The 16837-nt window shown below is 39.2% G+C and overlaps 2 protein-coding genes across 2 annotated transcripts; both read right to left on the bottom strand.

Annotated features, from left to right (window-relative positions):
- Positions 265 to 1110, bottom strand: LOC107611174 (pathogenesis-related protein PRB1-3-like). Its single transcript, XM_016313128.1, has 2 exons — positions 710 to 1110; positions 265 to 397 (listed from the first exon to the last, which is right to left on the bottom strand). Exons 1-2 carry the CDS (start codon positions 1108 to 1110, stop codon positions 265 to 267), a joined length of 534 nt encoding a protein of 177 aa, XP_016168614.1.
- On the bottom strand, positions 10549 to 11043 carry LOC107611173. The gene has a single exon (XM_016313127.1). The coding sequence runs from the start codon at positions 11041 to 11043 to the stop codon at positions 10549 to 10551; it is 495 nt and encodes a 164-aa protein (XP_016168613.1).

The raw sequence follows: 16837 nt of genomic DNA, 5'->3' as shown, positions 1-16837 counted from the left end.
GTTAAATTTAGAATATGTTTTTCATGAGATGTATACACCTAAAAGATGTAGATATATATTACGTACGTTATATATCTACTATTGTTTAATAGCTGCATAGATTCAGCTTTTCATCTGAGTCACCCTAGGGTTTGTAACTTTTCTACATAGCTGTAATAGTTCTATACACATTATCCATCCTTGACCTGTGTTCTATAGAATACTTAACACATCTGCATGTAACTTCTTGGAGGCCATAAATTTTATCATTAATCCGTTTCTCAGTTATGCATTTGGGAATGGCATAATAATATACAAATCACTGAACAAGTTATTGCTGATATAGTTCCTCACAGTGCTATTACCGGTAGCAATAATGCCATCATCACGAGAATAAGAATCACCAGCTAGGCTTAATCTTTATCATGTTATAAACGAAAAAAATTAATATTTCTTTGTTTAGCTTAACATCTATATTTTTATATATACATATAATTTTTTTAAGAGAAAATCTAGGAGATCAGCATTTTTATTAAAATTTGGCAGCATTTAATCAGCAAAAAGAAAATGAATAATCTCACATCATTAGATGTAATTTCACACCATTAAAACATTAATCATAGGTAGAACAGAAAAATTGATGCATATAACATCGGTTGTAATTAACTAGAAAGGACGATGGCCTTCAACGTTTCCTTTAGGACTATAAAGACAACCAATAAGAGTGCACCCGCCAATAAGAAACATGCATAGTCTCTTTGGGCACTTAAGTTTAGCGCATCCAACATGAGTAGTTTCTCTCCAAACAACTTGAGTGTAGCATTCACACTTACCACCAATACACGAGTTGGATTTATGGTCGTAGTACTTTTTCTGTTCCACCCACTCTGCTATCGCTTTTGCTGCTGTATAGTGTTCAGGTTTCACATGCCACGCAAGATTCTTGCCGTACATAGAGGGCTTGGATGGCACAAATATTCCCTGGCAGATTGTGAGGTATTCATTCATCAACTTCTGAGCTATTTTTTCTAGTTTCACATCCCACTTCAGCGGAGGAACCCCAACGCTTACTCGTGCAGTGTTGTGGCCTCTCAAATACTCTTCTGGAGACTCTGCCTCATCAGCTACCATAGCTACTATGCACAATGGCAATAATATGCTTACAAAATTTATTATTATTACCATCTTCATAATTCTCATTTTATTGTTCTCTGTCAATGCTCGCCAAATATCAGTAGAGAAATGTTTAGGGTTAGATTGTTATAATATTGTAATGAATAATGGATATGTACAATCTATTTATATTATATCATATAGTTGCCTTTTGATGTACTTGAATGAATATATATATTGATTTAATTACTAGATGATCAAGAAAGAAATATAAAATATTTATTATCAATTAGAGTAGTATAATGATTATATAATTGATGATTCTTGACTCTGTGATCTTTCATAATAACTTGGGGTCAAATTAAAAAAGCTTGTAAACATCTTAATCAAATGATGTAGGAACAAGGAGAAATAGTAGATTAAGTATATTAATTAGTTAACTATAAAAAGAGAATACAAATTTTATATTGTTTAGGATATATAGTAAATTTGTGTTATGTATTAATTTTACTTTGTATTAATTTTACTTTATCTAAGTCGTAAAGGCTTTTTTTTATTAGTATAAATAATTTATGTTTAGTTTTGAAGCGAATGTGAGCTGAATATGATATAAACCGTGTTTTTTATTGTCATACTTTAAAAGCGTGGCCAACAAAAGCCCATAGCTACACTTTTTAAGGATTATTGGTTTGACCATTAATATACCAAATCATTTTTTAAAAAAATCTTAAATAAAACACTCTACCCCAAATCAAAAACTCCCAAACCAAATGACTTAATTTCCTCTTTAGTACTACAGACGGCAATAGATTCTCTCAATTTTTTTTTAATTATTTGATAAAATGTGATTTTTTACCTTATATTTTTTAGGTGAGACAACAAAAAACCATGTGAGAAAAGATACTAAATGGTAAAAAATTACACTTAACTCAACAATGGAAAAATAATTGGAGAAAAGGACAAACAGGTCCTTGAAATTTTGGCCCACAAACATTTAAGTTCTCAAAGATTTGAAAATACATTTAAGTTTCTAAATTTCTCAAAATCTAGACACATCAATCCCTCTGTTTACTTGGGTCTGTCAAACCCAACGAAAAAAATCAAACGTGACTCCCGTTATACTAATCTGGCCGATACAGATGCACATGCGGAAGAGTTTTTAAAATGGGACAAATTAAACCCAAAGATTGATGTGCCCAAATTTTAAGGAGATTAGAGACTTAAATGTATTTTCAAATCCTCAAGAACTTAAGTGTCCACTGACTAAAAACTCAAGGATCATTTTATCCTTTTCCCAAAAATTGAGAACATCCACTCCCTATTCACTCCCATAGCGTCTCTCACAGCGATGAAACTTCTCCCTCTTCTCTGCCATCGATGCCACCTCATAGCACTCTGACTCACGCCCTGCGGCGATGCGACCTCTCCCCATCCTCGAAGCACTTCTCTCTCCGTCCTCCTCCACGGCACCACACACCAGTAGCTACTGTCATCCTCCACGCACCAACAATCGCCGTAGTCCTCCACACACAGCAGCAGCATGCATCAATGCCATTGTCCTCCATGTACAGAAGGACCTCCCTGCACTCAACCACTCTTTATCTACACCATCAACTCCTCAAGAATGGAACATCCGTGTCAGGTTGGTTCCATTCTTTATTGTTATTGATTATTGTTCTTTTATTTCTTTAATGAAATTAGAGTAATACCCAAAATATGTCCCCAAAGATTTGGCGGTCCGACAGATTTGTCCCTCAGAAAAATTAACTAGGTCCCGAGTCCCCAAGATTACTAGATATATGTCATATAGGTTCCCAAGTCAGGTTGAACCGGTTAACACGACATTCTCTCTCCTATGTGGAGGTTGTAGGTGTGACGTGTCAGGTAAAGCAACACGCGTCGTGCTCAGGACACATTAGTCCCCAGTAAAGCCACTTGCGTCGTGCTCAAGACACATTAGTCCTTGGACACGTGGCTAAAACGACAAACGTTTTGGGACAATGCCAAACGACGCCGTTTTAAGGGTATAGATACATCCCCTCCTTTGTTTCCTGATTATCAAAAATTCAGCGTTTTAAAGTCAAATAGGTCCCCTAAAATTTTTATTATAAGTCAAAAAGGTCCTTGATATTAAGTGGATACCTTGTATTGAAGGCGGCTTGTTCTTCCTCTTGAAGATCTTATGGAGTGCTTTAGCTCCTCAATGTCTCTTCCTTGCCTTTGTTGCTCCTTCCTCATGACTCTTTGGTCTTATCTAATTTCATGGAGGAGGATGAAATGCTCTTGGTGCTCCACCCTTAGTTGTCCCATGTTGGAACTTAATTCTCCTAGGGAGGTGTTAATTTGCTGCCAATAATTTTGTGGAGGAAAGTGCATCCTTTGAGGCATCTCAGGGATTTCATGATGAAGAATTTCCTCATGCTCTTGTCCATGAGTGGGCTCTCTTGTTTGCTCCATCCTTTTCTTAGTGATGGGCTTGTCCTCATCAATGAGGATGTCTTCCTCTATGTTAATTCCAGCTGAATTACAGAGGTGACAAATGAGATGAGGGAAGGCTAACCTTGCCAAAGTAGAGGACTTGTCCGCCACCTTGTAGAGTTCTAGGGATATAACCTCATGAACTTCTACTTCCTCTCCATTCATGATGCTATGGATCATGATAGCCTGGTCTATAGTAACTTCAGACCGGTTGCTAGTAGGAATGATTGAGCATTGGATGAACTCCAACCATCCCCTAGCCACTGGCTTGAGGTCAAGCCTTCTTAGTTGAACTGGCTTTCCTCTTGAATCTCTCTTCCATTGAGCGCCTTCCACACAAATGTCCATAAAGACTTGGTCCAACCTTTGATCAAAGTTGACCCTTCTAGTGTAGGGGCATGCATCTCCTTGCATAATTGGCAAGTTAAATGCCAACCTTACATTTTCTGGACTGAAATCTAAGTATTTTCCCTGGACCATTGTAAGCTAATTCTTTGGGTCCGGGTTCACACTTTGATCATGGTTTTTGGTACTCCATGCATTGGCATAGAACTCTTGAACCATTAAGATCCCGACTTGTTGAATGGGGTTGGTGAGAATTTCCCAACCTCTTCTTTGAATCTCATGTCGGATCTCCGGATATTCACTCTTTTTAAGCTTGAAGAGGACCTCAGGGATCACCTTCTTCTTGGCCACAACTTCATAGAAGTGGTTTTGATGGACCTTTGAGGTGAATCTCTCCATCTTCCATGACTCGGAGGTAGAAGCTTTTGCCTTCCCTTTCCTCTTTCTAGAGGTTTTTCCGGCCTTAAGTGCCATAAGTGGTTATGGAAAAACAAAAAGCAACACTTTTACCACACCAAACTTAGAAGGTTTGCTCGTCCTCGAGCAAAAGAAGAAAGAAGGGAGTAGAAGAAGAAGAAATATAGGAGATGGAGGGGGTTTAGTGGTTCGGCCAAGGGGAAGAAGTAGTGTTTGTGATATGTGGAAATGAAGGAGTGAAGAGGGGTTTATATAGGAGTGGAAAGAGAAGGGAGGGTTCGTGTATTAGGGGTTGGGTTTGGGAGGGAAAGGATTTGAATTTGAATGGTGAGGTAGGTGGGGTTTTATGATGGATGGATGTTGGTTGGTAAAGATATTATGGAGAAGAGGGTAGGATTTGATAGGTGAGGGGTTTTTGGGGAAGAGGTATTGAGGTGATTGGTCAATGGTGGGTGGGGAAGAAGAGAGAGAGAGAGAGAGAGAGAGAGAGTTGAGGTAGGTGGGGATCCTGTGGGGTTCACAGATCTGAGGTGTCAAGGATTTCTCATCCCTGCACCATGTTGGTGTGTAAACGCCCCTTGGAGTGCCAATCCTGGCGTTTAACGCCAGCTTATCTTCCCTTTCTGGAGTTAAACGCCAGTTTTTCTCCCCTTTCTGGCGTTAAACGCCAGTTTTGTGCCCCTTTCTGGCGTTAAACGCCAGTCTGGTGCCCTTTTCTGGCGTTAAACACCCAGAATGGTGCCAGACTGGGCGTTTAACGCCCATTTTGCTACCCTTACTGGCGTTTAAACGCCAGTAAAATTGTCCTCCAGGGTGTGCTATTTTTAATACTATTTTTCACTCTATTTTTGCTTTTTCAGTTGTTTTTATGACTTCACATGATCATCAACCTAAAGAAAACATAAAATAACAATAGAAAATAGAAATTTAACATAGATAAATAAAAATTGGGTTGCCTCCCAACAAGCGCTTCTTTAATGTCAATAGCTTGACAGTGGGCTCTCATGGAGCCTCACAGATACTCAGAGCATGATGATGGCCTCCCAACACCAAACTTAGAGTTTAAATATGGGGGCTCTGTTTTACTCTGCATTGAGAGAAGCTTTTCATGCTTCCTCTCCATGGTTACAGAGGAAGATCCTTGAGCCTTAAACACAAGGTACTCCCCATTCACTTGAAGGACCAATTTTCCTCTGTCAACATCAATCACAGCTTTTGCTGTGGCTAGGAAAGGTCTGCCAAGGATGATGGATTCATCCATACTCTTCCCAGTGTCTAGGATTATGAAGTCAGAAAGGATGTAAAGGCCTTCAACCTTTACCAGGACATCCTCTACAAGTCCATAAGCCTGCTTCCTTGAATCATCTGTCATCTCTAGTGAGATTCTTGCAGCTTGTACCTCAAGGATTCCTAGCTTCTCTATTACAGAGAGGGGCATGAGGTTTATGCTTGAACCAAGGTCACACAGAGCCTTTTCAAAGGTCGTGTTGCCTATGGTACAAGGTATTGAAAATTTTCCAGGATCCTGTCTCTTTTGAGGTAATGTCTGCCTAATCAAGTCATTCAGTTCATTGGTGAGCAAGGAGGGTTCATCCTCCCAAGTCTCATTACCAAATAACTTGGCATTTAGCTTCATGATTGCTCCAAGGTACTTAGAAACTTGCTCTTCAGCAATATCTTCATCCTCTTCAGAGGAAGAATACTCATCAGAGCTCATGAATGACAGAAGTAGGTTCAGTGGAATCTCTATGGTCTCTATTTGAGCCTCAGATTCCTCTGGTTTCTCATTAGGAAACTCCTTGGAGGCCAGTGGATGTCCATTGAGGTCTCCCTCAGTGAAAATCACTACTTTTCTCTCCTCCATGCATTCGGCCATGTGGGACGTGTTTATGGCCTTGCACTCTCTCTTGGAATTTTCTTCTGTATTGCTTGGGAGAGTGCTAAGAGGAGTTTCAGTAATTCTCTTACTTAGCTAACCCACCTGTGCCTCCAAATTTCTAATGGAGGATCTTGTTTCATTCATGAAACTTAGTGTGGTCTTAGATAGATCAGAGACTATGGTTGCTAAGCTAGATAGACTTTGCTCAGAATTCTCTGTCTATTGCTGAGAAGATGATGGAAAAGGTTTGCTATTGCTAAACCTATTTCTTCTACTATTATTGTTGTTGAAGCCTTGTTAAGGCTTCTGTTGGTCCTTCCATGTGAGATTTGGATGATTTCTCTATGAAGGATTATAGGTGTTTCCATAGGGTTCTCCTATGTAATTCACCTCTTCCATTGCAGGGTTCTCAAGATCATAAGCTTCTTCTTCAGAAGATGCTTCTTTAGTACTGCCTGTTGCTGCTTGCATTCCAGACAGACTCAGAAATTATATTGACTTGCTGAGTCAATATTTTATTCTGAGCCAATATGGCATTCAAAGTATCAATCTCTAGAACTCCTTTCTTCTGGGTTGTCCCATTGTTCACAGGATTTCTTTCAGAAGTGTACATGAATTTGTTATTTGCAACCATTTCAATGAGTTCCTGGGCTTCTTCAGATGAAGAGAGCCACCAGCAGAGTTGTCCAATGACATCTTGGACAGTTCAGATAGACCATCATAGAATATGCATATGATGCTCCATTCTGAAAGCATGCCAGAAGGACACCTTCTGATCAACTGCTTGTATCTTTTCCAAGCTTCATAGAGGAATTCGCCTTCCTTCTGTCTGAAGGTTTGGACTTCCACTCTAAGCTTACTCAATTTTTGAGGTGAAAAGAACTTTGGGAAAAGAAAGCATTGACCAGCTTTTCCCAAGAGTTCAGGCTTTCTTTAGGTTGTGAGTCCAACCATGTCCTAGCTCTATCTCTTACAGCAAAAGGGAAGAGCATAAGTCTGTAGACCTCAGGGTCAACCCCATGGGTCTTAATAGTGTCACAAATTTGCAAGAATTCAGCTAAAAACTGATGAGGATCTTCCAATGGAAGTCCATGATACTTACAATTCTGCTGCATTAGAGAAACTAATTGAGGCTTAAGTTCAAAGTTGTTTACTCCAATTGCAGGAATTGAGATGCTCCTTCCACAGAAGTCAGAAGAAGGTGCAATGAAGTCACCAAGCATCTTCCTTGCATTGTTGGCATTGTCGTTATTTTCGGCTGCCATGTCTTTTTCTTTTTCAAAAATTATAGAGATTTCTTGAGGTGTCAGAGGAAAAGAGGAATGGAAGGATGAGGTAGAGAGGAGAATTCGAACTTATAGAGAGGGAGAGAGTCCGAATTGCTAATAGAGGAGAAGTGTTAGTCCTTAAATAGAAGAGGGTGAGGAGGTGGGGAAATTTTCGAAAACAAAATAAATAAAAAAAATAAAAACATAATTAAAAGGAATTTTGAAAAAGTGGTTGATTGTTTTCGAAAATTAAAAGTGAGAAAGTGGTTAAGTGATTTTGAAAAAGATTTTGAAATTAGCAATCAAAAAGATATGATTGAAAATTATTTTGAAAAAGATGTGATTGAGAAGATATGATTGAAAAACAATTTAAAAAGATTTGATTTTTAAAATTAATGACTTGGCTAACAAAATGTTTAAAAGATATGACTCTAAAATTTAAATATTGAACCTTTCTTAACAAAGAAGTAACAAACTTGAAATTTTTGAATCAAATCATTAATTGGTAGCAAGGATTTTCGAAAATAGTGAAAGAAAAATGGAAAAAGATTTGATTTGAAAAATTATGAAAATTTGAAAAAGATTTGATTTTTAAAAATTTTGAAAATTTGAAAAATATTTGAATTAAAAACTAACTTACCTCCCTTGTGCTGTGCTGGCGTTAAACGCCTAGAATGGTATCCATTATAGCGTTTAACGCCCAAATTACTACCCTTTTGGGCGTTTAACGCCCAGCCAGGTACCCTGGCTGGCGTTTAAATGCCAGATTTCCTTCCTCACTGGGCGTTTTGAATGCCCAGCTTTTTCTCTGTAATTCCTCTACTGAATGTTCTGAATCTTCAATTCTCTATATTATTGACTTGAAAAGACATAATTTTGAAATTTTTTTTGAATTTTTAATGATGAGAAACAACAAAATGAAACTAATCATGGAAAAACTAAGATCAAATAAACAATGCATGCAAGACACCAAACTTAGAAATTTTTATATCAAAGACACTAACAAATTGAGAATGCATATGAGAAACAACAAAAGACACAAAACAAGAGAATTTAAAGATCAGACCCAGGAATATCATCAAGAACAACTTGAAGATCAATGAAGAACATGATGCATATATTCGAAAAATGCAAGAAAATTAAAAAAATATGCAAGACACCAAACTTAAAAATAGACACTAGACTCAAACAAAAAACACAAATTTTTTTTTTGTTTTTATGATTTTATTAATTTTTTTGTATTTTTTTGAAAATTATTTGGAAAAAGAAAATAAGGAATTCAAAATTCTTAATGAGAATTCCAGGAATCATGCAATGTTAGTCTAAAACTCTAGTCCAGGAATTAGACATGGCTTACTAGCCAGCCAAGCTTTCAGTGAAAGCTTCGGTCCAAAACACTAGACATGGCCAATGGTCAGCCAAGCTTTAGCAGATCATTGCATAGAACAGCTAAATTGATGAGAAATCCAAAGAAGCTCTTCTAAAGATAAGTGGAAATCTCGGTCCAAAATATTAGACATGGCTTAACAGCCAGCCAGGTTTTAATATATCTCTGAAACTCTAGAATTTATTCTTAAAAATTTTGATGAATTTTTAGAAAACAAATATTTATTAATTCATTTTTTTTCGAAAATTGAAATAAGAAAGCTTAAACCTAAAATAAAATTACCCAATCTAAGCAACAAGATGAATCGTCAGTTGTCCAAACTCGAACAATCCCCGGCAACGGTGCCAAAATCTTGGTACACGAAATCGTGATCACACACTTTTCACACAACTCCGTGCAGCTGACCAGCAAGTGCACTGGGTCGTCCAAGTAATACCTTATGTGAGTAAGGATCGATCCCGCGGAGATTGTCGGCTTGAAGCAAGCTATGGTCATCCTTGTAAATCTCAGTAAGGCGGATTCAAATGTTCATGAGTTTGATAATTAAAATATAATTAAAATAGAAAATAAGATAGAAATACTTATGTAATTCATTGGTAGGATTTCAGATAAGCGTATGAAGATGCTTTGTTCCTTCTGAATCTCTGCTTTCCTATTGCCTTCATCCAATCATGCGTACTCCTTTCCATGGAAAGCTGTATGTTAAGGGATCATTTTTATATCATTGTTGAGACTGTCTTTGTATCACTTTTGATCTCTTGATCACGTTTGGAGGCTAGCCATTCGGCCATGCCTAGACCTTTTTCACTTATGTATTTTCAACGGTGGAGTTTCTACACCCCATAGATTAAGGTGTGAAGCTCTGCTGTTCCTCATTTGTTAATGCAAAGTACTATTATTTTCTATTCAATCCAAGCTTATTCTTGTTCTAAGATATCCATTCGCACTTCAACATGATGAATGGTGATGATTATGTGACACTCATCACCATTCTCACTTATGAACGCGTGCCTGACAACCACTTCCGTTCTACATGAAAACGAGCTTGAATGCATATCTCTAAGCCTCCTATCAGAGTCTTCGGGGTATAGGCTAGAATCAATTGGCAACATTCTTGAAATCCGGAAAGTCTAAACCTTGTCTGTGGTATTCCGAGTAGGATCTGGGATGGGATGACTATGACGAGCTTCAAACTCGCGAGTGTTGGGTGTAGTGACAGACGCAAAAGGATCAATGGATCCTATTCCAACATGAGTGAGAACTGACAGATGATTAGCCGTGCGGTGACAACGCATTTGGACCATTTTCACTGAGAGAACGGATGGTAGCCATTGACGATGGTAATCCCCAACATACAGCTTGCCATGGAAAGGAGTATGCATGATTGGATGTAGGCAATATGAAAGCAGAGATTCAGAAGGAACAAAGCATCTTCATACGCTTATCTGAAATCCTACCAATGAATTACATAAGTATTTCTATCTTATTTTCTATTTTAATTATATTTTAATTATCAAACTCATGAACATTTGAATCCGCCTGACTGAGATTTACAAGGATGACCATAGCTTGCTTCAAGCCGACAATCTCCATGGGATCGACCCTTACTCACGTAAGGTATTACTTGGACGACCCAGTGCACTTGCTGGTCAGCTGCACGGAGTTGTGTGAAAAGTGTGTGATCACGATTTCGTGTACCAGACATCTTGATCAATTCTCATTTCTTCTTCTTGTTCCTCCTGGGCGTTGGTTTCAAACACTTCTTCCACCAAGTCTTCTATCATTTCCACTCTCATATGCTTTTCTTTCTCAGGAGGGAATTGCATCACTTTAAAGACATTGATGATCATTTTTTCATCATGTACCCTGTCGGTCATTTCACCTTTCTCCACATCAATGATAGCTCTTTCTGTTGCTAAGAAAGATTGCCCCAAGATGATTGAGTTGTGTCCTTCTTCTTCCATGTCTAAAATGACAAAATTAGCAGGGAAGATGAATTCCCCAATCTTCACCAACAAGTTTTCTACAACTCCATTAGGTATCTTGAGTGATCTATCAGCCATTTGAAGTGACATTCTTGTTGGTTTGACTTCCTCTATTGCAAGCTTTTTCATCAATGAGAGAGGCATCAAGTTGATGCTGGCTCCTAAATCACAGAGAGCCTTTTCTAGTGTCATTTTGCCTATGGTGCATGATATGATGAAACTCCCAAGATCTTTGAGTTTTGGTGCGAGACCCTTTTGAATGACAATACTACACTCTTGGGTTAGGATCACTGTCTCCTTTTCATTCTAGCTTCTCTTCTTATTAATGAGTTCTTTGAGGAATTTTGCATACAAAGGCATCTGCTCTAATGCTTCAGCAAGGGGGATGTTGATTTCCAGCTTCTTAAAAACCTCCAGAAACTTGGGAAATTGTTGATCCTTGAGCTCTCTTTGCAACCTTCGAGGGTATGGTAGATGAGGGATGTAAGGTTTCACCACCTTCCTCTGTTCTTGTGAATGTTCCTCTATCACTTGCTTTCCCTTCTTTAAAGCTTGTTACTCTTCCTCCTTCTTTTTGAAACTCTCTTGATCATGCTTGTCCTCCTCTACTGCCACTTCTTTCTTGCTACCAACCTTGTCGTCCTCTGCTGGCTTCTTGTTAGCTTCTTTATCATTCCCAAAAGTCTTTCCACTTCTTAATTGAATGGCCTTGCATTCTTCTATAGGATTAGGGATGGTATCACTTGGGAAGGAGTTGGTTGGCTTTTTAGCTGGTTGTTTGGACAATTGTCCAATCTGTCTTTCCAGGTTTCTCAGTGAAGCTTCATGATTTTTCTTGGCCAACTCTTGATGTTTTATCATTTTCTCCATCATCATCTCCAAGTTGGAGATTCTTTGAGATTCTTGGGGTGGTTGTGGCTGAGTATGGGATGTGGATGGTAAATGAAAGTTGTTTTGGTTAGTTGATAGATTATTTGGTGGGTAGTTTTATGGTTTTCTGTATGGATTTTGGTTAGTATTTTGATGGTTTTGGTGGTTTGTGTTTTGGAAGTTGTTTTGGTTGGAGTTTCTTTGCTAAGGCTGCTGTTTCTGGTTCTCTCCCCACTTCAAATTGGGGTGGTTTCTCCAAGATGAGTTGTAAGTATCTCCATGGAAATCATTTGGTCCAGAGCCTTGATTGTGCATGTACTGCACTTGTTCAGGCTGCTGTTCCTCATAGCTTTTCTCTTGCTGTCCCCACACAACTGGTGGTTGATTAGTTGTGCTTACTGCTGCAAGCTGTAGTCCATCCATCCTCTTTGATATCGTTTCAATTTTCTGTTGAAGTTGCTGATGCATGATTTTATTTTGAGCCAAGATTGTATCAACACCTTCAAGCTCAAACACGCCTCTCTTTGGAGCTTCTTGCCTTTCAGAAGAGTAAAAATATTCATTATTGGCTACCATGTCAATTAGATCATATGCCTCTTGAGCAGTTTTCATCATTTGCAAGCATCCTCCTGAAGAATAGTCTAAAGCTTTCCTTGAACTTATGGTCAAGCCTTCATAGAAATTCTGCAACTCCACCCATTCACTGGACACCTTCTGATCAAAGCTTTATACCTCTCCCAGGCTTCATACAATGATTCTCCTTCTAACTGCCTGAAGGTTTGCACATCAGTTTTCAGCTTAATGATTCTTTGAGAGGGGTAGAATTTGGCTAGAAATTTGCTAACTAAATCATCCCAATTGGTGATGCTTTCTTTAGGAAAGGTCTCTAACCAATGTGTGGCCTTATCTCTCAGGGAAAATGGGAATAATAGAAGTTTATAAATGTCAGAGTGGACTCCATTGATTTTGACAGTATCACAAATTCTCAAAAATACAGAGAGGTGTTGGTTTGGATCTTCAACAGTACTTCCTCCATACTGACAATTATTCTGGACCAGGGTAATCAATTGAGGTTTGAGTTCGAAGTTATTAGCATGGACATTAGGGGTTAAGATACTGCTCTCACAATTCCTTGGGTTGGGGGTAGTGTAAAAAGCTAGGACTCTTCTCTGAGGCTGACCATTGTTGTTGGCCACATCCTCAGGTGGGTTAGGGATGTTACCTTCCATCTCTTGATCTTCTTCCTCTGATTCTTCTTCTCCAATCACTCCTTTCCCTTTTGCTTCTCTTCTCAATCTCAAGAATGTTCTCTCTGGTTTAGAATCAAATGAGGTGGATTCACCTCTTCTCCCTCCTGGCATACAACCAAACAAACCAAAAACACAAAAACAGAACACTCTGTTGTTAGAGTGAGGTTATGGTTTATAGAAGCAAAATCTCAAATGATTAGTGTGCTTAATAAAGACAAAAGAAAATGCTTAATCTAGATTATCACCTTACTTAATCATTGTTAATCTAAATCAATCCCCGGCAATGGCGCCAAAAACTTGATGAGAGAAAATTGATTCCACACAAACTAACTGGAAAGTGAACCGGGTCGCATCAAGTAGTAATAACTCACAGGAGTGAGGTCGATCCCATAGAGATTGATGGATTAAGCAACTTTAGTTAGGTGATGAATTTAGTTAAGCTAAAAGTTGGTGATTTGAGTTGAAATTGATTGACAAAATGTAAATTGCAAGAATTGTAAATTGCTGAAAGTAAATTGACTAAAACTTAAATGGCAAGAAACTTAAATTGCTGAATCTTAAAGTGCAAGAAATCTAAAAGAGCTGAAACTTAAATTGCAAGAAATGTAAATAACTGAATCTTAGAGTGCAAGAAAGTAAAATTGCAGAATCTAAATTGCGAGGAACTTAAATTGCAGGAATTATAAAGGGAATTGGGTGCAGGGATTCAAACAGCAAGACAAATCAAATGGAATTTGAAATTAGAGAAGTTTTAAGTGAAGAAAATCACCGAAAGTGGTTCATCAAGGATCGGAGATTTTCTAATCCTTCATCAATCAAATGGGTCTCAACTCCTTTCTCAATCATATGAGTAGATCTATGGCAGATTGAAATTGACTGGATCCCAATTCCTTGGCAATCCAATCTCTCTAATCACAATCAATCTTGCCAATTCCTTGATCTAATTCTCATGAGAAGAGGTTAAGTGCAAATCTCTCATCCATGAGCCACACTAACTCTCAAGATCTCAATTCCTTCCGAATGGTGTTGATCAAGAGAGTAGTGAAGGATGGAGCTCCAATTCCAATGCAAGTGATTCCCCTTCTGAGTTTCACACAAGCATTCAATTGAATTCAACCCCCTTCCGGAGTGAAGAATTCTAAATCAAAATAGAAGATATCCAATAGCTACAAAAATGAATTGAGAAGAAGAAGAAATTCATTGATTCATTGGAATAACAATAGAGCTCCTCCCCCTAATGAATTTGGGGTTTAGTTCATCATTGCTCAAGTAAAACCAGAAAACAGAATGTTGCAGAAAAAAAATGTAGAAGAAAAATACAAAAGAAAAAAATTCAGATCTGCAGCTAACTACACAGCTCCAATTCCCTACTGACTAGCTCTCCCTTATAAATCAAATTTCCTTCTATTTATACACTTTCCAAATTGGTCTTCAAGTCCTTGGATTGGGCCTTTGTTGAAGCAAGCAAGAGTGGGTCTCTGTGATGTTGAAGAGGGCAATTGGCGATTCCCATTTTTGATCTGCATGGGTGCTCAATTAAACTGGTATTGGTGTCAACGTTGGCCTCAACGTTTGCAAGAAAACGTTGAATCAAACATTGGCTTGAGAAAGGATTTCCAAAGGGCTGGGCGTTGGCGCCAACGTTGGACTCAACGTTGGTGCACCAACGTTTTTCTACCCACGCGTGCGCGTCGCATACGCGTACGCGTCAAAATGGAGTTTTGCGCGTATGCGTCGCTCACGCGTTGGTGTGTCTGGCCAAAATATATATCCACGCGTACGCGTGGTCCACGCATGCGCGTCGATTGCAATTTTTCAAATCCAATTTTTGAGTGGCTCATCGCGGACATTGGAGGCAACGTTTGAGGTAGTGTTGGACCTCTAACGTTTGTGTGGTCACGCGTACGTGTGACCCACGTGTATGCGTGAATGGTTAATTTTGCCATTTCACGCGTGCGCGTGACTCATGCTTACGCGTGGATTAAGAAATTTTCCACTTTCACGCGTACACATCATCGATGCATACGCGTCACCCAAAAATTTTCTGGCTCCAGAATTGAAAAAAATCGAAGACGTTGGAGGTAGCGTTGGACCTCCAACGTTCCCTCCAACGCCAGCACCAGCATTCTGCAGCTTTCCACGTTTGAGGCAACGTTGGCACCCATTTCTTTTTTCCAAAAACGTTGCCTTCAACATTGGTGGATCAACGTTGCTACCAACATTGCATCTCCCTCTCTTCTTCAACACTCTTTTACTTTGTTTCCTCCTCTTCTTTCTTGCTTCTTTCTTGCCTCATTTCTTCCTACAATCAATCAAACATTGCCTCAAATTTTTCTATATTCATGAGGTATTTGCATCATTCATAACATCTAGTAAAAGTGGCATAAAACCTTATGAAAAAGCACATAAACACCCATGTTCAACTGACTTTGGGAATGCATGAAATTTCAATCCAATTGCTTACTTATTGTGCAAGAAAGTGCATAAAAACTAAATGAAACAAGAGAAAAATGTTTGTGAAACTAGCATAAGATGACTTGTCATCAACTTTCAAAAGCACCTCACCACCAAGGCAGTCTGGACCATGCATAAAATCCAAAATGTCGTGAGAGAATACATAAACAACGAAGAGGTAAGCCTAGTCGTGGCCGCCAATAAACGTCAGCACGGGAGTACCCCACCTCAGAATAACCCGCCACCAAAAGACACCCCAAAAGAGCACTTCAATTCACCCGCCCCTAACCGGCCATCCAAGGTGGGAAAGTTCAGGAACTACACCCCCCTACTGGCCCCTATCGCAGAAATCTATCACCAAATAGTAGAACCGGGCATTCCCCCAAAAGCACGACAATTAAAGGAATGGACAGGTGAAAACAAGAGCCTAACTGTGACTACCATAGAGGATACGGACACAAGACCCAATACTGCTTCGATCTGAAGGACGCTCTCGAACATGCTATCCGAGACGACAAACTCCCTGAGTTCGCCAAAATTATCTGAGAGCCTAGGAAGTTGAAAGAGAGAGATCACTAGAACGGGAAGGACGCAACCCCAATATGGTACGACAGGCACACCAGGAGAGCCTGGAGACCAACCCCACCATAATAGTAAATGTAATCACGGGAAAAGACACACCAGAAAAGTTAAAGTCGACACTAAAATAGGAAGCTGACTTTAACATCCTCTTCAGAGGTGCTGTCAACAAGCTAAGCCTTCGAAACAAAAATTTACAAAGCCATCACAACGGAGTAACCGGATCGGAGATAACTTTCTCAAACCAGACGACTCCATCATGCTACCGGTCACAATCGGTACTGAAGGCCAGAGGAAGACCATGCTCTCCGAGTTCGTGGTGCTAAAAGACTCCACGGCCTATAACATCTTCCTCAGAAAGAAGACAATTAATGATCTATCCGCCGTCATATTCACTTAGTTCCTAATCATGAACTTTCAAGCCGACAACGGCACCATTAGAATGATACACTGGGACTGGGAAGTCGCGCTAGAATGCGACAACACCAGTCTAGCCATTCGAAAGAGATCCGAAGACGTGGCGGACATCTTTTTGGTCGACCTCGATGCACGCCAACACGACCAACCATGACTAGAACTAGAAGGAGACATGGAAAACTGCAAATAGGACAAACTAAAGATGAATTTACATTCATCAGCAAAATCCTACCCTTCGACCTGAAAGGCGACCTTGTGGAGCTCGTGAAAGGAAATAGGACCTATTTACGTTCATCTCGGCCGACATGTCAGGAATTGATCCAAAGCTAATATCCCACCGGTTAGCCGTAAACCCCAAGGCGAACCTGGTAGCACAAAGAAGAAGGAAAATGTCCATAGACTGAGCATCCAATGTT

This window comes from Arachis ipaensis, chromosome B08, assembly GCF_000816755.2.
Source record: "Arachis ipaensis cultivar K30076 chromosome B08, Araip1.1, whole genome shotgun sequence".
NCBI classification, from domain to species: domain Eukaryota; kingdom Viridiplantae; phylum Streptophyta; class Magnoliopsida; order Fabales; family Fabaceae; genus Arachis; species Arachis ipaensis.
This window is presented reverse-complemented; position numbering and strand designations above follow the sequence as displayed.